The sequence below is a fragment of the Tauraco erythrolophus genome, chromosome 2 (assembly GCF_009769465.1).
Source record: "Tauraco erythrolophus isolate bTauEry1 chromosome 2, bTauEry1.pri, whole genome shotgun sequence".
Classification (NCBI taxonomy): Eukaryota; Metazoa; Chordata; class Aves; order Musophagiformes; family Musophagidae; genus Tauraco; species Tauraco erythrolophus.
In genome coordinates this window covers 124105425-124131652 of record NC_141466.1, presented here as the reverse complement: position 1 = coordinate 124131652, position 26228 = coordinate 124105425, and the positions used below count along the sequence as shown (strand labels likewise).

The 26228-nt window shown below is 43.8% G+C and overlaps 2 protein-coding genes across 4 annotated transcripts; one reads left to right on the top strand and one right to left on the bottom strand.

Moving 5' to 3' along the window:
* Nucleotides 1-6: 6 nt before the first annotated feature.
* Nucleotides 7-22635, bottom strand: APLF (aprataxin and PNKP like factor). 3 transcript variants are annotated; one of them, XM_086631879.1, is made up of 9 exons: nucleotides 22535-22635; nucleotides 21729-21880; nucleotides 20335-20461; nucleotides 17536-17714; nucleotides 14578-14717; nucleotides 8798-8923; nucleotides 5643-5689; nucleotides 3942-3980; nucleotides 7-937 (listed from the first exon to the last, which is right to left on the bottom strand). In XM_086631879.1, exons 2-9 carry the CDS (start codon nucleotides 21825-21827, stop codon nucleotides 738-740), a joined length of 957 nt encoding a protein of 318 aa, XP_086488005.1. In that variant the 5' UTR covers nucleotides 21828-21880; nucleotides 22535-22635; the 3' UTR covers nucleotides 7-737. The 3 variants fall into 3 exon arrangements, with proteins under 3 accessions (XP_086488005.1, XP_086488006.1, XP_086488007.1); XM_086631880.1 differs by lacking the exon at nucleotides 22535-22635 and adding an exon at nucleotides 22492-22525; XM_086631881.1 differs by lacking the exon at nucleotides 22535-22635 and adding an exon at nucleotides 22496-22518.
* A 565-nt stretch (nucleotides 22636-23200) lies between these two features.
* On the top strand, nucleotides 23201-26228 carry FBXO48 (F-box protein 48). The gene is made up of 2 exons (XM_086631098.1): nucleotides 23201-23515; nucleotides 24884-26228. The coding sequence occupies exons 1-2, from the start codon at nucleotides 23234-23236 to the stop codon at nucleotides 25043-25045; spliced, it is 444 nt and encodes a 147-aa protein (XP_086487224.1). The 5' UTR covers nucleotides 23201-23233; the 3' UTR covers nucleotides 25046-26228.

The window sequence follows — 26228 nt, the reverse complement described above, 5'->3', positions numbered from 1 at the left end:
ATACAGTCATCAAGACTTCAGCTTTCTGGTGAACTGAACACAATTCCGGTGATGTACATGTATGTAAAGAGATACGACTAATTAGAGCAAATACACTGTAATTCTCGTTGAGCCAATCAGTGGCTCGATACACTGAGACACTCTTCTCAAGTGATTCAGACAACCTGTCTTGAACTACTGTACATCGCGAGAATCACAGAAATGACACCTAAAAGGAAAGCTAGGAGCACACTAAGGAAGTCTCAGACTTACTCCACTAACTCCCAAGAACATTAAAAAATGCTTTAGACAGATTCCCCAGAACGAGTCTGCGATACTGCCGGTGTGAAGTGCAACTCCTCGCTCTTCAATGCAGTATACATTTTGTTTCAGCAAAACAAAGGACTTTCCTAATGGCAGCGTTTCTTTCCAGCACATGAACACGAAGCATCAACAACCTATAAAAGTGTATTTCAAACTAGGAGACACCAGGGGTGTTGCAAAAGAAACAGATGAGAAAGTAAAACCGAAACAACTTTCAGAGTTCAGTCCTCTGGCTCCACTGCTTAATAAAACAAAAAAAAAACACCCAAACAATACATAAGGAAAGGAAAGGCATTGCTGAATCCCCTGCCCCCATTAAAAACTTCCCATCGTGTCTATGTCACTGAGGAAAACAGTTTTCAAAGCAATTCCTCTCCTTGTGCATCCATGTTTTCACACAACTGAGCGGACCTTCATAACGTTGTCCCATGCAGCTACTTCTTTGCCTTAACAAATCTACGTGCTTCTTGCAAAAGCGTTTCAAGATCTTCCTTGTCTTCTGAACTGGGTTCCCAGTCAGAGTCTTCGTCAGTAGGTTCGCATTCCTCTTCCTCATCATCGACAAAGCTGTCATTAAGGTCATATTCATTTGGCTCCTCGTCATTGGCACTGTCTTTCTCCACAGCCCTTTTTCCTGTAGGGACAAAAAGGTCAGAGAGTCATGAAGCAGAAATACAGAAAGAAAGAGACCTTCCAGAGACCACCCAGTTAGTCTCTCTCCTCAACATGAGAAAGAACCAACTCAAGCACTCCACCCAATGATGACAATCTGGGGTTTGCTTCTCAAGGCTCTCAGGAAAAGCTCTACCATCTCGCTCCGACCCCTACTGCAGCACTCGCCACTCGGATCACTTTCAAAGCTTTCCTCACTGTCTTCTCTTCCAGCACTTGGAAAACACTAGCAGGCCTCTTCTGGTAACGTCTTGCGATACCAGAAGAGGACAGCAGCAAAGTCTTCTGACAACTCCCCTTTCCTTAAGGAGTGGCACACGCCATTTTCCCCGTTGTCTTCCTGCCACTTCTGTACCTAAACGATCCATCTCTCTCGCCATCTAGCCTCTAGCTATCCTTAGGCAGCTATTCTGACCCTAGATTCTCTGTCTTCATCCACCCATACTTACTTAGGGCTACTTTTATACTCACACCCTTTGGAATCTGACAAGGCTTTTAATTCACATTCACTTCTTTCCCGAGCCTCAGGTGCTAGAATGGAATCTGCTAGATCACTCGCCTCCTACGTTCTCAACTGGGATCCGCATTGGATAGTCTGGACTTCTTCTGAACATGGATTAAGGAGACAATGAACACCAAACGCTTCTTTCCTCAGTGGGGTGCAGCCTACCTGTTTCCCAGTTCAGTCTACTCTATCACGCTGCTTTCTGATCTCCTGTCCATCCACCTTCTTCACAATTTACATTTTGTGATCCAATTGCCTTCTGCCACTCTGTATTGGCAGGAATCAAAGACTAAGAAACCTCTGTTTACAAGAAAAGGATGCTATTGGCAGCACGTTCCCAAACTTTTCTAGACACCTTGTCTGGCAGTATTCTTTTCATCCTTCAAATATGTTGGCACGTTTAAACCAGTTCCCAGAGGAAGAATAACTCTGCTATTTCAAGAAGCCTTATCTGTCTGACTTGGTAGCGTCTATACAAAGCTGCTGCCATGGCAGCATTGCCTTCGCTTTATTGGTAGCTTTGAACCTTTAATGACTTTATTTCCACTGCTTCCTCATTTTGCTCTACATTCTATGCTCTACAAGCCTACGCTATCTCCCTTTTCCTTACATGTCCCCAATTCCTAACTAGCCATGGGCTGTTAATATTCCAATCGTGTGCTATTCTGCCCTTAAGCCGTACCTCTGAATAAAACCTGTTCATTCCTCCACTTCCCTGCCTCCAATTTTGGCAGTCTTATCTCGTCTAGAGATAACCTGTCAATGATCTCGTACAAATCATGTATCTGTTGAACAGTTCTTCCCATCTTTCATAGGAAACTATGAACAGGTAATTTTTTTCCTCAGCTACAGATCCCAGTCCAAATCATCAACGGTTATATTAACCATAAGCATTTCCTAGCAACCTCTGGAAACCTCAGGTCAGAGCTCCAGGCACCCAAGCTACACCTGTGGGGAGCAAATGAGAACGCCGGTACCCCTGTCGTCAGATCACATCCTTTCTATCAGTTTCATTTGTTCATCAGTAGTAATGTTGCTATTCCAGAATTATCCTGTGGCCTGATTAACATTTTATACTCTATAGCAACTCTCACCCAAGCTTTTCAAAAGCACTTACAGCATCAGTCGAGTTGCTCAAAGATACACAATTTGTGACAAAGATGGGGCTGGTACTTCCGTCACGGGATTTGGCAATACAGGCAGCTGACAAACATGCCTTGGAACACGCTAGCACACAGGTACGACCCTACCAAGCCCTCAGTAATAGCAAAAGCGCACATGTACGTTATAAGGAAATGGGACAGAAAAGACATTTCTCAGAGGCAAGGATCAAAGGAACCTCTTGCATTCACCCACAACAGAAATGAAGGCCAAACCACTTTGCCTAGAAAACTAACTACACCTATTTGTATGTTGATTTATTTTCTCTAGAAGGCAGACCTCTCCGTTTTGAACATTTCTTTAGGAAATGTCCAGCAACACCCTGGAGATCTCAAGGAAGACAAGCCCGTTCCCACCTCCACTTGATATGCAGCACTTCCCACACTCATGCCTTCTTCAGGTTAGGGAAAGTGAAGACAGCTTATCATCAGACTTTCAGACTGCTCTTTCAAGCTCACTTTTAAATTGTTTTAGAAAGAACAGGAAGCTTCACATTTGGAAGGTGAGACACAGAAGAAGCCCAGAAACGGACCTAAAGGATAGTTAAAACTGGAGCCTCTGCACCCTCAATACCTCAGTGAACATTGCTGCCAGCAGTCAAGCGCGCCACTGGGAAATGGAGGAGATAGTCACACACAGCATTACAATTTACATGATCAAGAGAGACTACAGCCTGCCTGTGCTACTCCATGATCCTCACTGATGACTAGAAACTAAAGAAGGAAGGACACAGATGTAGTTTACAGTGAAAGCTGCCTCCAAGTCAAAGCCATCAACCTTCTGCTACGCTTTAGTCCTCACAAGCCAGTATCTTACCCATCGATACCTCACACTAAGTTCAAGGAAAGCTCATCAGCACATGCACAGATGTCACCTGAAAGTTATTTAAAGGTCAAGGCAATGCAGAAAGAGCAGCTCCATGTTACAAGTGCGATCAATCTTTACGGGGAAACCTCAACTAGTTGTGGAGGAAATACTGGGTTCCTTTCATCCTATTATCACCCCTGTGTAAGGAAGGAAGAATCCATTTAGCCACAGGTGTCTCTCCTTCAAACATTTCTTTCTTTTCTTGTCTCCTTCCAGGGAAGTACAAGTATGCTTATCCAGGAAGCCTGGCACAAATCCGATTTCAGCACTACTACTTGTAAAAAAGCAAGCAGGCTTTTACTAAAATAACAACTACTTTCTCCTCAGGTAAGGATTATCAAGCATCTCCAGCACTATTAAACACCCAAAACCCAAAGCACATCAGTCATGTCCCATGCTGATGTGACCATTCATAACGTTAGAAAATACTCACCGTTCTTTGACATGCATTGTCGAGTCCTTCTGTCAGTTACTAAAGGAAAGAAAGTTATCAGTCAGGACAGAGTACAACCTTGCACAAGGGTTATTCAGAGAGGTTGCTCCAATAAAAGACTGACCTAGTATAATAAATGCTGCAATGACTGTGCTGTATTTATGAGCATAAAAACCTACTCTCCTGCCCTAAAAAGCCTTTTTTTGTATGGAATGATTCCTGAAAGAATACCCAGATGAACTGTTCTTACAATTAGGAACCATTCCATCTGTAATTGAGGCTGGTATTTTAATTAAAATATTAAATTCTTTAATATTAATTCTAAATTATTTAAAGTATTAAATTCTGTTCCAATTTAAGCAGAAAATTGGAGTATTTCAAATCATTAAAATATTATTTTACACTGTTGCTTCCATAAATGCAATTTCTCCTTAACAATGTCATAATCCTGATTCTTTACATTAAAACACAGTATCATTGCATTTCTGTAATTCCTCTGCTCTGAAGTATGGTTTACTGCACTGGGATTTCAAGGGGAAAACAACAAAATGGAAAATAAGAATCCAAAGTAAGTATGAAATCTTAAGATATAAATCTATACACTTAAAACGTATTTCTGTGTATGCATTTTGCTATGGGGACGGGAGAAACGCTACAGAAATATTTCACTGCAATAGCCATTTGAAATGTTGAGAAATACTTCAGTAACACCTAAGTACGTTCCTAGTTTTCATCGTGATACCCCAGCTCTGAATGGGGGAAGTAGAATACAGAGACCCGCTAGCATCACCATATACCATGTTTGATGGTAAATATACCATGTTTTACTCAGTAAAACCCTTCACACTCATGAAAACAGCCACTTGCCACACAGCAGTTTTGTCAAGAGGCAGGAGGCAGAGCGCACATACGTCACTTGTGTCTGACCCAGCCCAACTCGCCTCGGCTGAAAACCATTTAGAATCACAGAATGGTTTGGGTTGGAAGGAACCTCAAAGATCACCTACTTCCAACCCCCCCTGTCACGGGCAGGGACACCCTCCACTACACCAGGTTGCCCAAAGCCTCATCCAACTCGGCCTTGAACACTTCCAGGGATGGCGCAGCCACAACTTCTCTGGGCAACCTGTTCCACTGTCTCACCCCCCTCTGAGTGACAAATTTCTTCCTTACATCTAATCAAAATCTCTCCTCTTTCAGTTTAAATCCATTGCCCCTTGTCCTATCACTACATGCCCTTGTAAAAAGTCCCTCTCCAGCTTTCCTGTAGGCCCCCTTTAAGTACTGGAAGGCTGCTATAAGATCACCCCGGAGCCTTCTCTTCTCCAGGCTGAACAGCTCCAACTCTCTCACAGCCTGTCTTCATAGGAGAGGTGTTCCAGCCCTTGGATCATCTTCGTGGCCCTCCTCTGGACCCACTCCAGCAGTTCCATGTCCTTCTTGTGTTGGGGAAAGCAACAAATTTGACAAAGCAAGTGCAAGTTCGCAGCAGCCAAGTGACCTTCCTCACCACAGACAAGGGCAGCACCTCGTACTTCAGCAGCACAAGGCTGCAGGGTGATGCAGTCAGCTGCAAATGTAAGCGAAAACCCTACAGGAGCTGAAAACACTGTAGGCCCCATTTTTGGCATCTGTTACCAAGCTTTGGGGGTTCCCCACCAATTCCCCCCACTTTGAGCTGGATCAAAAAACTTGGCTTACCTGGAGGTGCACTGTGCTTGTATTCTAGCTTGTGCTGTGGGTTCTTCCTGCAAAGAAGAACACAGTTAAAGCTTTATTTGCCACTTTGTTCCACACTTCACGAGCCCAGAACTCCTTGCTATTTTAGGGATAATTTTCATTTCTTTAGAAAAGAACATTCTGTGACCAGTGCCCTGCTGAACTCTCTCCGCTTATAGAATGGAGGGTGGAAAAATATCAGGTTAAATAAGAGTTCCTCTTGTTGCAGCATTAAAGAAAAAAACCAAAACAGATGGGTGGTCGAAACCTAGAGACAAGATGGTTTCCCAAGTTGCAGGATAAGCTGCATTTCTTCAGCATAAGAACTACTGATCCCATTATTCACTCTCACTAAAAATGAAACCAGAACATAACTTCTGGATCATTAAACACAATGCAAACACAGCACATCCCAGGTCTGAGGCATTCAGGCACAGCTCCCACACTCTGAAACATAAGGCTACAAATTAAATAGTTTGAGAAAATGAAAGAAGTCGGAAAGAACCGCTTGTCTTAAAGATCACAGGGAGAGGCCACGGAAGGATTCTTCAGAGAGATCACTCGCTTTTGCAATATGCTGCTGCACTCCAGCAAGTTCAGGTTACAAGTTTGTATGTCTTCTATAAAAAATAGCATCAAAGCAATGGAAGAAAATTTAAAGCTGACTTACTAATTGTGATAGTTTGATGTGTGGGGGGGTGTTCTGGTGGCAGGGGAGGGGATTTGCTCCCTGTGCCACCAGATCTGAGTCCCATCCCCCCCGGGGGAGGTTGAGCCAAATCGGCGCCTCTGCGAATTGCCCTATTTAAGTTGGGACAAAGGGGCGGGAAGGGGCTCTTTGCTCAGGGGCGAGGAGAGGGGAGGAGGGCGCTGCCCTCGCTCCCGGCTCCCGGCCGGGCGGCCGCTCGGGCCCGGGCCGGCGCCATGTGCTCAAGATGGCGCCGGGGGAGCCGCATGGGGGACTCGGTAAGCGCCGCACTCCCGGGGTGCCCACCGGGCCGAGCTTCCCCAGAGAGGATTAATATCTAAGAGAAGACAACCACAACGACCGGGTCAGCAAAGATGGAGCAGGAGGAGGTGTACTGGAGCTGAGGCTTCCCTTGCAAATCGGTGTGAGATGGCAGGCGGCCCCCCTGCAGCCAGGGTGCACTCGGCGGAGCAGCGACCCACTCGCGGCCCGTGGAGAAACCCACGTCGGGAAGGAGATGCCTGAGCCCAGGAGAGGTCGTGGAGCAGGGCATGCGCGACCAGGTACTGTTGATAATGGGGCATGGAATGCACGACGAGGTCGTGGAGGCATCTGGAGACCGTGGGACGACCCACGCCGACGCGAGTGGCAGCAGCTCCCTAAGAGGCCGAGACTGGTAAAGCCTGAACTGGTGCGATCCATGGGGAGGATTGCAATCCTGCGGGCAGGACTCATACTGGAAAAGTTTGGGGACTTTGTGAGTAGGGGATCCACCGAAGCAAGGGAAAAATGGTGTAAAGACTCCTCCTCCTTTAAGAAAGGAGCGGCAGTGAACAACATGGATGAACTGACCTGTACTCCCCCATTCCCTGTCTCCCTGCGCCGCTGGGGGGAAGGCAGAGCCAGGAACGAAAGGAAAATAGGGGGTGGGGAGGTGTTGTTTTAAGATCGGGCCTTGTTTTCTCTTTTCTCCTCTCAAGTAACCGGTTTCGTCCCCTTTTGTCTTTTGTTAAGTAACTGTTAATAAATTGTTTCGGTTTATGAAGAAAGCCTGAGTCATGTTTTGCCCGAGACCATGGTTGGTGGGTGCTCCCGCTCGGTTCTTGTCTCGACCCTCAGTCCAAAAAAAACACGACACTAATGCTCATCTGTGGTGTTAGCATATTAGAGGCTTTGCTGAGGGCTGCAGGTTAAAAAAAGTTTCAATTACATTTATTTTGGGGCAGAAAATTTTTAAAAACTCTAACTTTGGAAGAAAACCAGTTCAGTTGTTCTCATTTTCGCTTCTGAAAAGAAGCGACAATTAAAGCCCACTCTTGAAGAACAACATACCATGTGACATAGCTTGCCACTTGAGGTGAATTTCTGCATCTGCACAAGTTTTTGTATACTTTACAAAATACCCTTGCTGTGAAGGCTGCCTTGGAAAAATCAGTCCCTTATTTATGTTTTCTTATTCTTCAAAGGACAGAGTAATACAGCCAGTCTTCAATAGAAAAAAATCTTATTTTCATGTCAAAGAACTGGTCACAAATTCACACACTTCAAGTGGATTTACTATTCTATAGCTACTGCCATCCCAAAGTATGTCACGGGTGCAGTAGAAGTGATACCCGAATAAACAATGGAAATACAGCCTTCTCCTAAATACACTGTACTGGAACAAAAAGAATTGCCCATTTCCATGTTTTTCTACTATCGTCAGCACCAGACCACTCCATCCCAACTCAAGGCACAGCATTTAATTACGCTCCCTTCAAGATTCTGCCCAGGCTCAGCACCCATTAAGGTTCAATATGCCCCCACAGAAGTGCTATTGCCTCAAAACGTATCCTTTGGTCCATTGTGTCAGTCACACAGCGCTCATTAAACGCTGCTAAATAAAAGCGTAACACCTAGACACGGAGAAACCAAGTGGAATACAACCACCTTTTCAAGAACATCAACAGCGCTGAAAGGAAACTGCAGTCAGCCATAAACTGGGTATTATTGCTGTTACCTACATTAGGCTAACAAACCAAACACCAACTAAAAATCAAGAGTTTTAACAAAAGCACAACAAATGCTTTATCAAAATTTAAACTAGACGTTACATATCAAGAACAACACGGAACAATAAATCATTGTTCATCTAAAGAACAGTTTACTCCATGTTGACAAGTGTAACAGTGCTGGTCTCTAGGTCGCCGAATAGGTTCCAAAAGTCAAGTTTTCACGTTCACTGGCTGAAACCACTAACAAATATTTTGCACAGACGTTGGTGCTTCAAGGGTAGCAGCCTATCCACAGGAAATTTCAAAAGGCAGTGACACTTTACAAAGAGTCATAATGAGAGGCTACGCTCCAGATTCAACATCAAGAATTACTCATTATTCTATTGTCGTAATTCCAGGGGAGAACAGTCTTAACCTGTAAAACAAGAAAAGCCATTTTGTACAGTGTTTCTTACCTATAGCAAGCCGTTCCGTATGGACATTCTGGCCGGTCATCATCATTATCCTGAGTTACAGTCTCCGTTTCATGATAGTCATCATCGTGAGGGTGACTGAACTGCTGAAAGTGAATGGGATTCTTCCTGCAAAACACAAATACACATCGAGACCTGACTGTTCCATTTAAACACGACAAGTGAAGATAAGAAAGGTGCTACTGAATCAGTGACAACTCATTTTTCTGTGGTTGCCTAAAGAGGAGCTTTTAATGGTTAATTTTACGCAGAATGCAAGACCTACTTTCAGCACAACACAAAAAGTTTTGTCTCTGCACAGGCTGTAGAAGAGGTTAAAACATGAATTTTTGTATTTGCCATCAGCTTTAAGTTTCTGACCTCCAACACATACACAATCTACTGATGTAGTCATATAGCATTAATCTCACTCCGTGGCCAACTTACTCAGTTACGACTCTCTCTGGAGCTATCCAAGTATGAGAGAAACTTCTACTTGAAGTCTTAGCTCTAAGTTGGAAGGGCCAACACATGGCAGCCCAAGAACTGCAGCACTGAAGACTCCCCACACCCTTCAGTTATCGCATATGAGCTTTGGGCCATCTGTCTCAACTATTCTTTCTCTTTTGGATGCAAGTTACTGCTCACTTTAATACTTCCAATGCCAGCATATTATTCCAGATGGAGCAGTCTATTGGTCATTATGCTGATGAGTTTGGTTGGCTACCATGACATCTTATTTGAAATATCCAATTGTAACCATGTCAAAAGTTGTACCATCAGACACGGTAGTTCAACTACACCCATGTTAGTGACGTGAGCACATCAGCAGCATCCAAGGCTTTGTGCTCTACAACACTTGCCATTGAATCCAAGGTGAGCAAGCAGTGAAGACAAACATATGCATCACGGAAAGAACATTCCTTCTGCTTCTAGGCAGTATGTTTGCATACGCACCATACAACACAAGGCAGCTATAAACAACACTACTTAGGAAAACTTAGGAAAAAGTTGGCTTGACAAAACTTCTGCAAGCAATGTTAACAAGAACAAGGAAAACCAGGTTACAACTTGAGGGGAAATTCATATAACAGAGCAAAACACACTGCAAAAATTATGTCAAAGCAAACACACTAGTACCAAAAGCAAACATACTTTTTCCCCTACCATTTCTTTTAGAGACACTTTTTCCATCATAATATTTGAAAGCATAGACTGCAAGATATTTTCATAAATTATTTCCAAAATATCTCCACAGAAGACCTCAGTGGTTTACCACACTGATTCCCAGAGTACAAAATCTCCAATGTGTTTGTGCAAATTAGAAAAGTGAACTGCTTGCCTCAAGAGAGGGGAATGACAACTTTAAACAAGCAAGCTCAACGAGCAAGCTGCAGGTAAACTCTCCAAGGAGCTCCCACTTATCAAAGACAAAGTCGTGCTTGACAAACCTGATAGCCTTTTATGAGGACATGACCCAGTAGGTCGTTGATGGTAGAGCGGTGGATGTGGTCTATCTTGACTTTAGTAAAGCATTTGACACAGTCTCCTACGGCATCCTCACAGCTAAACTGAGGAAGTGTGGTCTGGATGATCGGGTAGTGAGGTGGATTGTGAACTGGCTGAAGGATAGAAGCCAGAGAGTAGTGTGCTCAATGGGACAGAGTCCAGTTGGAGGCCTGTATCCAGTGGAGTCCCTCAAGGGTCAGTACTGGGACCTGTATTGTTGAACATACTCATCAATGACTTGGATGAGGGAATAGAGTGCATGGTCAGCAAGTTTGCTGATGACACTAAACTGGGAGGAGTGGCTGACGCACCTGAAGGCTGTGCTGCCATTGAGAGAGACCTGGACAGGCTGGAGAGTTGGGCAGGGAGAAATTTAATGAAATACAACAAGGCCAAGTGTAGAGTCTTGCATTTGGGTAAGAACAACCCCATGTACCAGTACAAGTTGGGGACTGAACTGTTGGGGAACAGCACAGAGGAAAGGGACCTGGGGGTCCTGGTGGACAGCAGGATGACCATGAGCCAGCAATGTGCCCTTATGGCCAAGAAGGCCAATGGCATCCTGGGGTGTATTAGAAGGGGTGTGGTTAGTAGGTCAAGAGAGGTCCTCCTCCCCCTCTACTCTGCCCTGGTGAGGCCACATCTGGAATATTGTGTCCAGTTCTGGACCCCTCAGTTCAAGGACAAGGAACTGCTGGAGAGAGTCCAGCGCAGGGCCACAAAGATGATGAAGGGAGTGGAGCATCTCCCTTATGAGGAACGGCTGAAGGAGCTGGGTCTCTTTAGCTTGGAGAAAAGGAGACTGAGGGGGGACCTCATTAATGTTTATAAATATGTAAAGGGTGACTGCCATGAGGATGGAGCCAGGCTCTTCTCAGTGGTATCCAATGATAGGACAAGGCAAAATGGATATAAGCTGGAACATAGGAGGTTCCGCTTAAACATGAGGAAGAACTTCTTCCCAGTAAGGGGAACAGAACACTGGAACAGGCTGCCCAGAGGTTGTGGAGTCTCCTTCTCTGGAGATGTTCAAAACCCGCCTGCATGCGTTCTTGTGCGATCTGATCTAGGTGGTCCTGCTCCGGCAGGGGGATTGGACTAGATGATCCTTTGAGGTCCCTTCCAATCCCTAACATTCTGTGATTCTGTGAATGACAACTTTAAACAAGCAAGCTCAACAAGCAAGCTGCAGGTAAACTCTCCAAGGAGCTCCCACTTGTCAAAGACCCAGGATCCCTTGGATCTCTTTACACAGGTGACAGGCTTCTTGTCCTGCTCTTTTCTGCTCGTTTCAGCAAACTCCAGGGTGAGCAAATACAGTTTCACTAGAAATCATTGCAAGATTGCATTGACCAGTCACTTACTCCACCACAACTTCTCAGGAAGTGTCACTCACACCAAACCCGGGCTGGCTGCCGACTCCTTTTCCCCTTTAAAACTCAATGCCGGGAAACCCAGCCATTTTAGAGGGTACTTGCTTTGCTTTCTAAATGCACAGAGCCAGCTTAGGAGCAACATTAGCAAGAATTTCGGGTGACTTGAGACACAATTCATCTTCACAAAGGGATGCGGAAGCAACTAATGGTCTGTGGAGCCATGTTTAGATTTATTGCTACAGTAAGATACGTATCACATCATCGTCACCCAGGAAAGAAGGCCTAATAGCTGTCATGTAGCCAATCTGGTGTATTTCAGGAGACAGCTACTTCCTTCCAAAGTATTACTTTGAAACCTATGGAGACTACACCAAACAGCCCTTCTTGGAGGAAAAGAAAAGAAGAAAAAGAAAGTAGTAAGGGAGGAAGGAGGAAGAGAATCAAAAGGGTCTTGATGTACGCTCCCTATCACAAGGCTTCAGTATTCTTTGGGCCAGTGGATGACGCTCCTCAAATTAGCCATTACCTGGGAAGCCTCTTAAACCTGTCCTACTTCAGACACTCAGGACTAGTAGAAACATTGCATTTTATCTTACCCTTACCTGGATAAGTTGCACTTATTCCACTTCTGAGTGTTGTGGAATGATATCCAATAAATTAAATACAAGCAGAGAAGTGCATAGCTTCTATTAAGCAAGAATTTGCTCTTTTTCCAAAAATCTAAAGCTTATTCCTTTTATTAAGGGTTTGTTTTGTTTTGAGGTTTTTTACATTTTGTTTAGACCCAAAAGATTTGCGTTGAAAGAGCACAACATCTATCACACCATAAGTCACACTCCGAAGTTAAACAGTTTCACACCAAAACCTCACTGCGCAGGAACATGTTATCCATTTGATCAAAACAAAACCACAAAGCTTTACTCACACAAAAATTAATCAATTTAAAGCCTATTTTAAGGACAAAGTTTTATGAGAGAGTTGCCTTCTCATAAACAGACTTGCAGAGTTACTGCAGCTTTGCCTTCACAGAACCTCTGAATTTGTGTACTCACGCTTTATGACACAGAAAATTATGCAAATAAACCTGAAAGTTCTTCAGAATCAATGCAGGCGTCTCAAGCAGAAGTGGAATATTGCTCAGTGAAATCTTTAAGACAGTTTTTCATCTATGCAGCCACCAAAAGACACCTAAGAGCTTTTTCTAGAGCAAGTTGAACTGATTATGTCAGAATCCCTGGCTCTTCACGATCACGTGCAGAAGACCCTGCCATCTCCAGGGCTTGTTTTTGCAGCTACTAAAGAAACTGGTAGTGCAAATGTAATGAGTTACCAGCACTAGTTAAAAAGTCGTGACATTCAAACCGGAAGTTATGCCATAACTGTGCCTAAGATGATTGTTAAGCTCTAAAGCACAGGTCTTGCTAGAAGACAGGACTCGAGACCGATCAGCTCCCACACTGACAATCTTCAGGTGAAAAAGAAATAAACCAAAGAAAAGCAAAGTGTTCAGAAGAATGCACATACACATCCAAAGGCTGGTTGAGTGCGCCCTGCTTTGACAGCTATGAAAAAGATTTACACACACCCAGACAGCAGAGCACTGTGTTGCAGGCTAGCAAAAAGACATAATTGTGAACAAAAAATGGGGAGTTCAGGTCTACTGCAGCCCTTCTATGCAGGCCTTGAAAAGGGGGGCTGGCTCTGGACTTATTTTTAATTCCCTATTCTTCTAACTTTGGAAAAACAAGCAGCAGACAAGAAAATGAACATCAGACAGTATTCCAAGAGCACATTCCTTGACAACTCACACAGTCAGAACATGCACAGAGCACTTTGCCTCTGGGTGGGAACAGTAGCTCCTTTCTATTTGATAAAGCTTCAGGCTACCTCAGAAAGAGAATCTGCCACTGAAGGATAAGAAGAATCCCTGGAGCAAGAGGCGAGCATCAAGCTTGATTCATTCAAAAGCAGGGTTTTCAAATTCATAAAAGAAGAAACTGAATAATTTTTTGTTACAAAATTATTTCCTAAATGTTTGATACTTCATCCTTACAAATTTCTAACAAAGCAAGGTTTTTCTTACCTGTTATCTCAGAGCATTCTTTTGTCTTACAAAGCACTACTTTCCCAAAGTACTCATGCCAAACGTTTTACAACAAAGATCCAAGAGGAAAGGTGCACGTGCAGACTCCTGTTCCACAGGACCTCTAACTAAAACTTGCCTTCCTAAACATCACGAATCCTTCAACATCTCAGAGCATTACATCAGCTTAACCCCCATCCAGGGGAAAACTTGTCAGAGCAAAATTCAGAGTAACTGGAGCAAACTAGAGGCTGCATTTCTACTACTGGATCAGCTCAACTGCCTCACAAAACACCTTTGCATCCTATTCATTAAGGGCCAAAATTGAGAGATGGGAAAGAAAGCTGCAGGAGAACTGCAAGTCTGATGTGTTCAGCAACACAACAGCTTTAGGCTTTGGATTGACACGCTTCTCTGCGGCATTACGCACACCAAACATGTACAAGAACCCATTCACTTGTGCTTGCTTGTTTTCTAAACAACCTGAATGGTTTTCCTGCTGCTCAAGTCCCTGGGGCAGGGAGAGGGACAAATAATGGACCTTTGTTTCTTATTTCCTAGAACGTTTCACCTTTTAATATGCTGAACTACTTCACCCTTCGTTTGTGTTATCTCGGCAGCTAGCAAGACACCCTGGCTCCTCCTCTTATGCTTTTAAAATGCTTGTTACACTATTTGTTTCTCATCAGTCCCTTGTTTACCAGAAGACTTTTTTCAAATCAGAGCTTGTAAGGACTTCCCTGTTTTCTCTTCCATAGCTAATACATTTCTTCTCAATAAGAAGTTATCTTAAGCTAGTTTTACTTATGCTCTACCTGTAACAGCCTGTTCCATACATGCAAGGTGTCCTCTTAGGCTTGATCTGGTTGGAGCTTTCTGCAGCATCTGCACTTCTGGTTGAATCAGAAATCTCAGTCTCATCATCCAGATTTGCATCAGGCTCAGGAATCCCTTCCTGGGCACAAAAACATTGGCAATACACTCTGCAGAATTAGAAGCTTTAAGGTCAAACTCTGCCTCATCTCATCATTCTAGTTTTAAAAAAAAAAAAAAAAAAATCACACAATCACAGAACAGCCCCGGTGGGAAAGGACCTTAAGAGATCATCTACCTGCTCCAGCCTTTAACATCATCTACTCCACTTTCTAATCTCAATTTAGCTGCTAAATACAGCTGCTGAATGAAAGGCTCAAGTTGTAACACACACACTCACACACTTTAAAGAAAAACTTATCCTAGAGCTCTTCTTCTCAGCTTCCCTTCCCTCACAACACAGTCCGGCTCCTCTCTCGCCACCTCAGTCTCTGAATAGTCCACGGACTTCAGCTTCAATGAACTTTTAACTAAAAGTCCTGCTCCTGAAAAGGGCATGGGGGTTATACATGGGAAGATACAGTAGACTCTAGAAGAATATACATTCCTATACAAGAATCAGTTTTAATTCCTTAAGTATCCAGGTATATGGTATATATGTATCTCTCTCTAATATGGGGGATATTATATATATATTTATCTCTATATATATTTATCTATATGAGAGATATATAGGAATTCATGATATATACCTTGAGTTTAATCCCACCCCAATGTGTCTAAAATGCTTCAGCTCATGGCTCTAAATCATAAATAAGTTTGTCAGTAGATACCAATAGCCAAAGATTCCACTTTTGACAAATACTGCACTTCAAATTTAAGAACATGCATAGTTGAAATAAGAGACGTGCGCTTTCCAAAAAGAATGAGATACATAGCCAAGGCAGGAATATTGTCCTGAGAACTGAGACATTACCTGGAAGCACACCTATATGGAGTGCTGAACTACTTTGGTGCAGTACAGAACTATCCAAAGGTCTCACCTCTCTCAAGTTTATTACCTAGGTTCCCCCTCCACTAAATTTATACTTGGTTTACATGGATGTGTTTGACAGAGCTTGAAAAAAGTCACCTGGTGGTTTCTTACTTGATTTTGTTCCTCTCAATGCAAGCCTCAGAAAACATTAACCAAAACCAGAGACAATTACATTCGAGCAACGATGTGATTAAGGGCAAAGTCAGCATTAACATCAAATGTGTCTGACAGCAGCATATTTAGTAAGTCAGCTCGTAGACAAAGATGACTCTTATCAAGACTCCCAAAAGAAGGCTCAGCAAACAACTGCAGCTTAGGAAGTAAGCCTTCATTTGCAACAGGAGGACTAAATTACTCTAACTTGTCACTCCCACTTGTGACTTCTCTACCACATACTTCAATCCATTGCTTATATTGTATCTAATGAGAGTGAACACTTATTGTGACAACTAGTTAAAAAACAGGTTGCAATCAAGGAAAATCAGAAACAACAGCACTATTGGCTCTGGTTATAAACATCCATACGACCTCATCACTGTCTGGCAGCTGCCGGCACTTAGAAGAATTAAGATTGGTTTTACTTCCCACTGTACAGCAGATTTTCTCAGTAGCCTTAAATATGACAGCTTTTGGTTTTGATATCAGAATTTCAATAATTTAGAGCTCTCTATTACTTTTGCTTGCATGAACCCATTATTTTCTCTGCAAAGTTCTGAAGGCAATTTCTTACACTGTTCTCGAGAGAAAAACGATTTATGAAATTATTAGGAGAAAATAAGTAAGGCTTCATACTTACAAACTGCTAAATGAAATAATTCATTATATAGTCACTCACCTTAAAATCTGACAAAGAGAAGACAGCACTGCAGCCGGTATTAATGTACCCAGCCAACAAAGCTCACCACTCAGAACACTTTCTCAGATTAAAAGATCTGATCTACGTCACATCAAAACTACCCTGAAAGGTATGCTCTCCATGAGTAGGTCATTTCAACTAACTTTAATTAAAAACCAAAATCAACCTCCAATTGTTTTCAGTGTCAAAACCAAAGAAACATACTAAATAAACAGTCGTATTTTAGAGTATTTTATCAGATGCTATAACACATTCAGGCAATTCTAACGCTACAGATTAGGAACATCTCCCCAGGTTGTTCACTTAAAGGAAAAGTCAGTGAAAGCCTCGCTTTGCTCTCACTAGCAGATGTTTTTTCTTTGATAACTAATCCTCCCCTTTTCCTTATTAGCAGGGTGCTACCAGTAAGCATTTGACTGCCTATAAACGCAGCTGCACTTTAAAGACACACAGACACACTGAGCAGCTGGACTGAAGTGTCTGTTCACTCATTGCCATATCCAGTTCGAAATTTCGGATTACTTTATTTTCCTTTCCTGTTTTTGACTCAGATTTTGAGAGAGTGGAATAAGTGCACTACCTGCTATCTTTCTTCAAAACGTAGCAGTTGCTAAGCCACATGCCATAATTTTCTGACCATAAAACTTAACCAACTAGAATGGCACTAGTTTGGGTTATGCCCAGTGTCACATTACATCAGCGTCACACCATCACCTATCCCTGAAGGGTTCTCGGACAAAGAAACCACACACCGAGCCACTCCTAGGACCAGTACTTTGGCTCATGTCTTCCAGCCTCTTGCTGTAAAAGCTCAAAGTGTTACTTCTGTGGCACATTTAAGTCCTAAATCTCACATCCCAGGAAGGAAGTGCAGAAAACCAAGCCTCTAAAGGCTTCTAGGATCCTCACAACAGAACTGCCTAACAGACTGGCATTTCAAAACAAATCTTAAACAAGAAATCCTAAGCAGAACACAGTTACCTCGTAGACCCAACCTTCAACATGACATTGCCAACTACATTCTCATTTTTTGAAATACCATGGTTCTGCTCTGAGCCAAAAAATTACCTGAGATGAAGGGACAGGGATGGAAAGACAGCTTCTTTTCCCTTGATCTTGCTCTTCACCTCTGAAATCCTCCATAGTTTCTTCAGAAGCTAATCTTTTTTTCTGCTGCACATTTACTTCTGATTTTAATGACTCCACATTACTCTCTCCCGTTCCTTGGCCTTTTTTCATTCTACTACCTTAAAAGAAAAATAAAGATATGCTTTTGGAATGCAACTTTTACACTGAAATCCTGAGCACATTAGAAATCTAAAGCTACATCAAAGCAGAACACTGGGCAAAAAGCATGAGAAATAGCAACAACTGCGCACGTGCCGTTTCAACACATTTTTCACTTCCTGCTTATAGCAGTAAAAAGTATGTTTTAGAATGATGCAGATGCTTGAGGGGGAAATTTGAAGGAAAACCATAAAGACGTGGCAAAGAATATTCTGGACTGACTATATCAGTACAACTGACAATTTCATTTACACAACAGGAGCTGATCAAGTAAACCAAATGTCCTAGGATGACTTTTACCACAGATCTTTCACGTAAATAGCAGTTCAGACTATCAGATTATACATACAAACATCAATTAATTAGGACATGGCAAAATCAGGGTATGCCCACTTGCCTACTCAACCACACCATGGTTGATTATTCCATCAGCCAGTAACCAACAAAGATAGCAAACGTGCCTCTCTTTGGAAACCTTCACATCCCAGAAAACATTAATTTCTCTGTACTGAAGTAGAATTTTCTGGATGTACAGCTAGGAGGCAGCTGGGGCCATTGTTACAGCTTGATCTGCTGCAAAACACATCCAGAAGGAAAGCGCTCGATGCCATTTTGCAAGACTTCAAAAACTCTCCCTCTTGAAAAAATACAGACGTGCCAGAGACATCTGTAGGAAGCAAGGAACGTTTCCAAATGGTAATGTCTGACTTCAAAACAACAAATACGTGTTCCCTTTCCAGTAGGGAGACATATAGAAGAGAAACAAAAGGGCAGCCTTTTTACTTTACTCTCTACCTTTCCATCCAATTCCACCCTAAAAAGATGCAAACTATTTTACGATTTTAAGGAAATAGGAGATTTGCAGAAGAGATTGGTTGTTTTAGTAAAGTAGCCCATTCTAGGCTGGAATTATTATCTGACATAATGAATTTTTAAACGGATCTAACAGTGTTTGTGCGTATCCCTAACTCCCTCAAGGTCAGGCCTTCAACAACACACAGATACCCCTTGCCCACAGAGCTCCAAATCTCAACATCTACATGATCAAAATGTTCAGTCTTTGAAACAAACATTATATACATGTATATAATAAACATTATTATTTGTTTTTTTTCTCCACAGTACTATAAACTCTACTCCCCCACCTCACAAAAAAAAAAAATCAAAAAGCAACAAAAAAAACCCACAACACCAAAACATAAGAAAACAATCACACTAGTGCAGGACTCAACACAGCCAGCTGAAGTCCTCTGGTGCATGTAATTTTTACATTTGAGGGAATAAGACAGCAGGGAACAGTCTAGAGGGGGGGAAGGGCAAAAGTAAAGTTTCTTTTGCTTGCTATAATTTAATCAAAATTATCTTCTGAAGAAAGCAATAGGTAGGGTAGCAGATGGCATATGACAGAGGTGTTTAAAGCCACAATTGCCCAGGTCAATCCATCCAGACACCTGCGTTCACTGGAGAAGATAAGAAACAATTGGTCAGACACTACATGAAACACTTCTGCAGGCCTGCTCCCACATCAAGAACCAAATTTTTCAATTACACCATCTCAGCAGAAATAGTAGGTGAAAAAAAGCAGCATTAAAGAATAGTTGTTGCACACAGAGGAGCAAACACACACACACCAGTCACAGTTCATATACTTTGACTAATAAAGGAAACTCAGCAGTTAGCACCTCAACCACCTCCCACCCCACCACAGAACAGCAAGCAGTTCCATCAATACGAGTCATCAGAGCAGTAAAAGTCTTGTGAGGATTTTATCAGGGAACATCTAAAAGGCAGTTTTAGAAGTCATTACAAGCTCCCAGGACCAAAGCTGAGCATGCTAGAAAGTTTTCTTGGGATTGTGCCAACGCAGCACCCTTGTGTCTCCCATTGATAGTGACCAAATACAGTATCCCACTGCTGTTCCTGCTGATACACAGCGGGAGAAGTTTATCATATCTTCACCAGTTTCCTTTTGTGGGAAGGACAAAAGGGAATGCAACACTATTTTAGCCTCATACTTGTAAGAAACTACTATACTGCGATCAACTGCTCCTCCTAGGAAGAGACTTTGGATTAAGCGATCAAGTTTGATTCATTCACAATTAAAACACACACCACCGTCAAAAAAAAAACTCACCTTTAAAACCTGTGAAATTAGAAAACTCTAAATTTAGAAGGGCAATACATCAGTGACTTAAATGTGGAGAAGGCTCGGAATTAAAGGTACAGAAACTACCTAGAATTTACACACTAAACAAAACAGGCCAGTTCATAGCAAAGGGCTCCAGAACATTGGATGTTCAACTGTTTAGAAAAGAGTATATTACCTGGCATTTAAAAAAAAAAGAGACACAACCAAATAAACAAAACCAAAAATAAAATCAACTAGTCAGAAAGAGCTCTGTCACAACCAGAGGACTGATGACAAAGGAGACAACAGAAGTCAGTCTCTGTCAGTTGCGAGGCATGGAAAGAGAAGAAACAAGTTACTACTTTGTACCACCACCACTATAATTTAAGAAAATTATATCAAAACACATTGAATGTGTATTGGTGTGCAAACACACTACACAGCAAACCTACCTCCTTTCATTACAGGCTCAGAAATCCCCCGACCCAGGAGATCTCTTTCCAGCATCCAAGATGGAAGCACTCTCTTTCTTTGAATAGATTTTGACTGTTCGCTTTCATGATCATCAGAAAGAAGAACCTGAAACGATATTTACCATTTAGTTCCTTTTTCCAGCTACAAAAGAGGTGGAAAAACTAGAACATAAGTTTGTACAGTTATGTCCTTCAAGCACAGCATGAATTACTACCCACCTTCTGAATGGTGCCTGTTGCCTGAAATTTTTTTTACAGTTCCTACTCACTCAGAAAAACATCTACAGAAACCTTTATTCAATTAAAAAAAAAAAACCAAACAAAACAAAACCAAAAAAACAACCTCCCTAGACCTTTGGAATAACTAACTAAAAAGTTATAGACTGAAAGTTTTATAGATGAGCTTTATCAGCATCTTGCTATAGAGTTTCTGCACATAGAAACAAATCAAAGAGGAGATTTAACAAACAAATCACAGAACAGTTTGGGTTGGAAGAGACCTTAAAAATCATTTAGTTCCAAACCCTCTTCCATGGCCAGAGACATCTTCCACTAGACCAGGTTACTGAAAGCCCCATCCAACCTGGCCCTGAACACTTCCAGGGATGGGGCATCCACAACTTCTCTGGGCAACTTGTTCCAGTGCCTCACCACCCTCAGAGCAAAGAATTTCTTCCTTCTATCTAAACTAAATCTGCCCTCTTTCAATTTAAAGACATTGCCCTTTCTCCTATCACTACACACCCTTGTAAAAAAGTCTCTCTCCAGCTTCGAAAACTCCATTTTGCTAGACAGAACGCTGGCTGCCTTGGCAAAACTGGAGGGTTATTTATCTGTGTGTTCACATGGACCTTAACAACACAACCCCATCACAGCTGTACAGTTCCAATGACATAGGCTGCTAGTACACTACAGACAGAGCCAGCAGAAGGCATTTACAGTCCATCTGTAGGCTCTCCAGATATAAGTTTCAGAGGCTTTTAGGTTGGTTGAAGACGATAATTCATTCCCCTAGGCCTTCAGAGGTAGTTACTGATACAGACCAGAGACCCAAACTGGACTTTGTTCTGCAGTACTGAACCCAGCCACTGTATTGGTAGTTCAAAACATTCCTGTAGCAACAGCGATTTTTGTATATTCCAGAGAACCAGTTACTACAGCAGAGTTAACATAAATATACAACAGAAATATATTTATATACTTGTATAGCATGCAATTCCAATCAATAAAACAACAGATACAGCTAAAAACTTCACCAGTTTACTTCTCAAGGGGGAAAAAAAAAAAAAAGGTTTAGAAAACACAACGCCTTGACTTCATTTTCAACACATGCTTACAAATATTAAGTTTAATTAAAAAAATTAAGCACCCACCAAACCTCTGGAAGTAGCATCATTTCTTCTCATTTTTGCGGATCCTTGTATCTCAGAGTTGGAAAGTGCCGGTTCTGTTAACGATGGACTACAAGACATCTCAACAGGATGAACAGTTAGTCCTTATTCTGCATCAGCCTCCCGACTTTTTCCTGAGAAAAATTAAATTTTTGCTAGTCAAAATCATCACGAATATAAACATGTACTTTTTCATTTAAACGTAGAAGTTGGTCTGAACGTCTGCCACTAACACACTTCTAAATTGAATGTAACACACTCTTACATCAACTTCCAGACGAAATAAACGTGCCTTCCTTTCCACCTTCCACTGAAAGGATTTTGAACCAAAGATTCTCCAACTGCTGCTGACCCCTGCTGTACTGTGTTTTGTTTTCCTAAGTATGTAATTTGTACACTAGTCGCTGCCATAAAACACTTCAAGCAAGCCGAAATTACAGTTCGGAATTTGCTTCACCGCAAATCTGTGCAACTCCTCAAAACCTGATTCCAAACTCTAAGTCAGGTGACAGCGTCAAGACACAGATTTCGGAATCGGAAGCCCACTGAACCGGGCGCTGCTCGCGAAGCTCTCACCAGAGGCTCCGAGGGGACACCACGCATCGGGTGCCTGAAGCTGCTTTTAAAACCCTCAGCTCGGAGCCACCACGTCCCAAACGCTTTTCAGTCGCGACACCGCACTGAAACTGCTTTTTTTTTTGTTTTTTTCCCCTTCAACGTTATGCCTTTCCGACGGTTGACTCACTAACACGAAAGATTCGGGGGAAAACGTCTAATTCCTGCCGCACCCAGCGCCACTCGGGAGCCACTGCTGTCCCTCCCACAGCTTTCGGGATGGCACCGGCGGAGCTCTTCCTGCCGCCCTGGAGAGAAGCGCCGGAGGCCGAGATCTGCCCGCCGCCGCCCCCCCCCCCCTCCCCCCCCCTTCCCCAACGGGCCCCTCCAGACGCTTCTCGAGAGCTTCCCGCTCCCCGCGGGCACCCCCCGCCCCGCGGTGCAGCACCGAACCGGGTCCCGGGGCTCCGGTTCGTGTCCCTCTAAGCACAGCGGATCCGGGCATGAAACCAACCCTGACGCCGGGGGGGGTCTCCGGCACCACCGGCGGCGGGTGGGGGGGGCCGGCCCGCGGCGGCGCTGGGAGCCGCGCCCGTCCCCTCACGGAAGGGCGGGCGGGCGGGCGGGCGGCAGCCGCTGACCCGGCGCCCGCGGCTCCGCTGCTCAGGGCGGCGCGAAGCCCCAGAAGCACCGGCGCGCGGTCGCCGCCTGATAACGCAAATCCTACGTCACTCGTCGCGTCGAGCCCGAAAAGCGGAAGATTCGGCTGAAAACCCACCGACGCTCCGAGCCCCGCGCCGTGAGGCGGCGGCCGGAAGGCAGCGACATGCCGGCGGGCGGAGAGGCGGCACCGGGCGCTGCCGGCAGGGGCTGCCCGGAGGCGCGGCGGCCGCGGTGACGGGGGACGCCCTCCCCGCCCCGAGGCCGCGGGGATGGAGGAGGAACGCTCCGCAGCTGCCGGCCGGGAGAGGGGAGGAGGAGGAAGAGGAGGCGGCGGCCAGGCCGACTTCGTGACTCTCCTCCCTCCCGAGGTCAGCTCCCGCATTTTCAGCGACCTGGACGTGGAGAGCTTGTGTCACGCGGCCGTGACGTGTAAGGGCTGGCACCGCGTCATCGAGAGCAACGACGGCCTGTGGAGACACCACTGCTTGAGCGTGAGGGCTGTCTGCCAGCGGGAGATCGACGGCGACCGAGGAAACGGGTATTCCTGGAAGGTAAATTTAACGTCGGTGACGTAAGGTCGGCAGCGCCGAGGCTTCTAAGATCGGTAAGAGAAATTACATCAGCGCTTCGCAGCTGGCTGAGGTTTATGGCAGCTGCTGTAACGACAGCGTGGCTCACCAGTGCACCCCAACAGCTGGGCATCTGGTTCAGTACACGGAGATGAAAGCAAGACCGTCCCATCTCCTACTCAGGACCACCTCTGGCTGGCCCGGCAAACTCCCTTGTGTCCTCATGCTGCCCCACTGGTCCATGCAGCCTCAGTGATGCTCATCACGTCAAAACCCGCGCAGCCCTAATGTGGAAGAAAGCCCACATGCCAGTAGACAGGGTTGGGGGGTGGAGAAGACGATGCAACGCCTGCTAGGGAGTGCGTGCTGGTATTCTGCTGGTGAGGAATGACTGTGGAAACTCAGCCTGGGTAGCTCTGCCTCAATATGGCTTGAGCACCGTACATCCAGGAGAAAAAAATGAGGTAGAGAGAAGCAAATAAGCAGGAGCTCTGAAAAGCTGTTTTGAAATCTCCCCACACACTCCAGGTTACAGCTGCTCTGAGGAGTTAGGAGCTGAACTTGCTGGAAGATCTATGACTGTCAAGTCCAGCCTGCAAGCCAAGGTAGATCAGGAAAGGAGTAGTTTCACAGTTACTGCTCTGGACCAGCCAGAGGGTGATCCCTAGCTCATTTTAGCTAGTTCGTTTGAGAGCAGAGGGATGGTGGAAAGAAAGAAGCAGCAGCAAAAAAAAAAAAAAAACAAAACCCAAACAGTTCTAGACTCCCACATTTCAGTAGAGTTGTTCCAGTATGAAGCAAAGCCATGAGCTGGTGGTGGTTGCCTTTGAACGTACAGATCTTACTGCTCTTGCACAGGAATTTCCAAAGCTCCCTGCACTAATTCTCTATTTTATCCATATTTTTGAGAGGGGATTTGAAGGAGAAGCAAATACACACCAAGTCAGCATTTTCTGGCACTAAAAGGTTGACTGAAAAAAAGAATCCAACCAGCCTGCATTAAGAGCCCAAACAAGAACTAAAAGTCACAAATAACCTAAATAGGGAGAGAAAGTGAAGCGCACTTCTTAGAGTAACGAGGAAGATGAATTCCTGGTTTAGGATTTTCATCTTTACCCTCAAAGAATTGAGGCAAGAAGCGATACTCTCCCCAGCTTAGAACAGAGGAGATGGAAGTAGACCAAGGTCTGCTGCTTGGCAGCAGCACACCTTCCTCGGCTTAAGAGTCTAGATATCCAAAGACATATTCCAAATCCTTTTTCTAGCGTTACGCTTCCAATGCAAAACTTATGTCAAATACAACTTAAATCGGTTCATTTCCAAGATCTGAGCTGTCTGTTTTTCCATCAGATCACATTACTGAGAAACTACTGGAAAAGCAAAGTGAAGCAAGAATGGCTGAGCGGGAAATACAGCAACATTCCTTCACAAAACAGCTTGCCAGAGAAAAGCATGTATCCAATGGATGTCGACACATGGGGAGAAATCCTGGAAGCAGAACTTGAGAGATGAGAAACCAGTGCTGGTTCTTGCAACTCAAGAACTGTCTATCAACAACTCACAGACTGCCAAACTGTAAATATTTTGCCGTTCAAAAGCAGTTGTGTTTGCAAACATATGGTGAAAGTTTCTCAAAAAAATAAGTTACATCTTTTTTATTTGCACTTTATCTGATTAATTTTCTGTAAAATTCTAAATAAGACTAAATATTCAGTTGTAATTTTATATTTAATGTTCTGCTGTGTTATCAAGAAGATGCTGATTGTACTTTCAATTTGCACTTTTTACTTTGGAAGAGATGACTTTTTTTTAAAAAAGAAGTGTGTTTGACTTGAAGTGTATCATGTCAGCAGCACAACATGAGAGCCCACAAAGGAAGGCTGGGGAAGGGACAAATCCAGACATTGGAAAGAAAAGAAGAGAACAAGGCAGCCACCTCAGGATCAGCAGAACATCCCCAGTGCCCATCTCAAGGGACAGAGCCCTCACAGGGATCTTTTCTGAACCTGCATCCACAGAGGTGTTAGTGCTTGGCAGCACTGCGTGTCCACTGCCTGGCTGTGGGATTTCTGGATTAGGACTCAGATCCAGACACCAGGCAGGACTGAAGCAGCCATTTAACTAAAGGCCGCCCTGCCATTAGCATGACATTTTGGTCATTTGCACGACAAGGAGTAGAGCAAAATTTATGACTTTAAACAAAATAACTCAGGTAACCATGCAAGATAACACAAGTTCTTATATTTTGGTAGTCAGGCTGAAGGAAATTCAGAAACTTAGTTATTCCCTATGTGATGATCTCCCATCACACAGACCGTGCTCTACCAGCACTGATTTTTGGCAGACTTGAAAAACTGCTGCCAGTAAAAGAGGAGATGTCCGTCTTGTTACTCAACATAAAAGTGACTACAAAATCAATTTATTACAATTCTGTTTGAATATCACCTTTCCCTACCTACTTTGTACTAAAGAGTAAGTGGGAAAACCCTGGGAAGATCCCTATTGCTTGAGGTATTCCTACAAAATTCAGTCACCAATCCGGGACCAATTTTCTATAGGAAGACTTCTACCATGCTTATGAAACTTAGCAAGTGTTTTCAAATCAACTTCGTCGGACTTTGGCAGACGACTTTCTGGCCACGTAAGGCCAGAAGCGTCCTGTCATGAAGATAAGGTTCAGTGGCACCAGATTGGG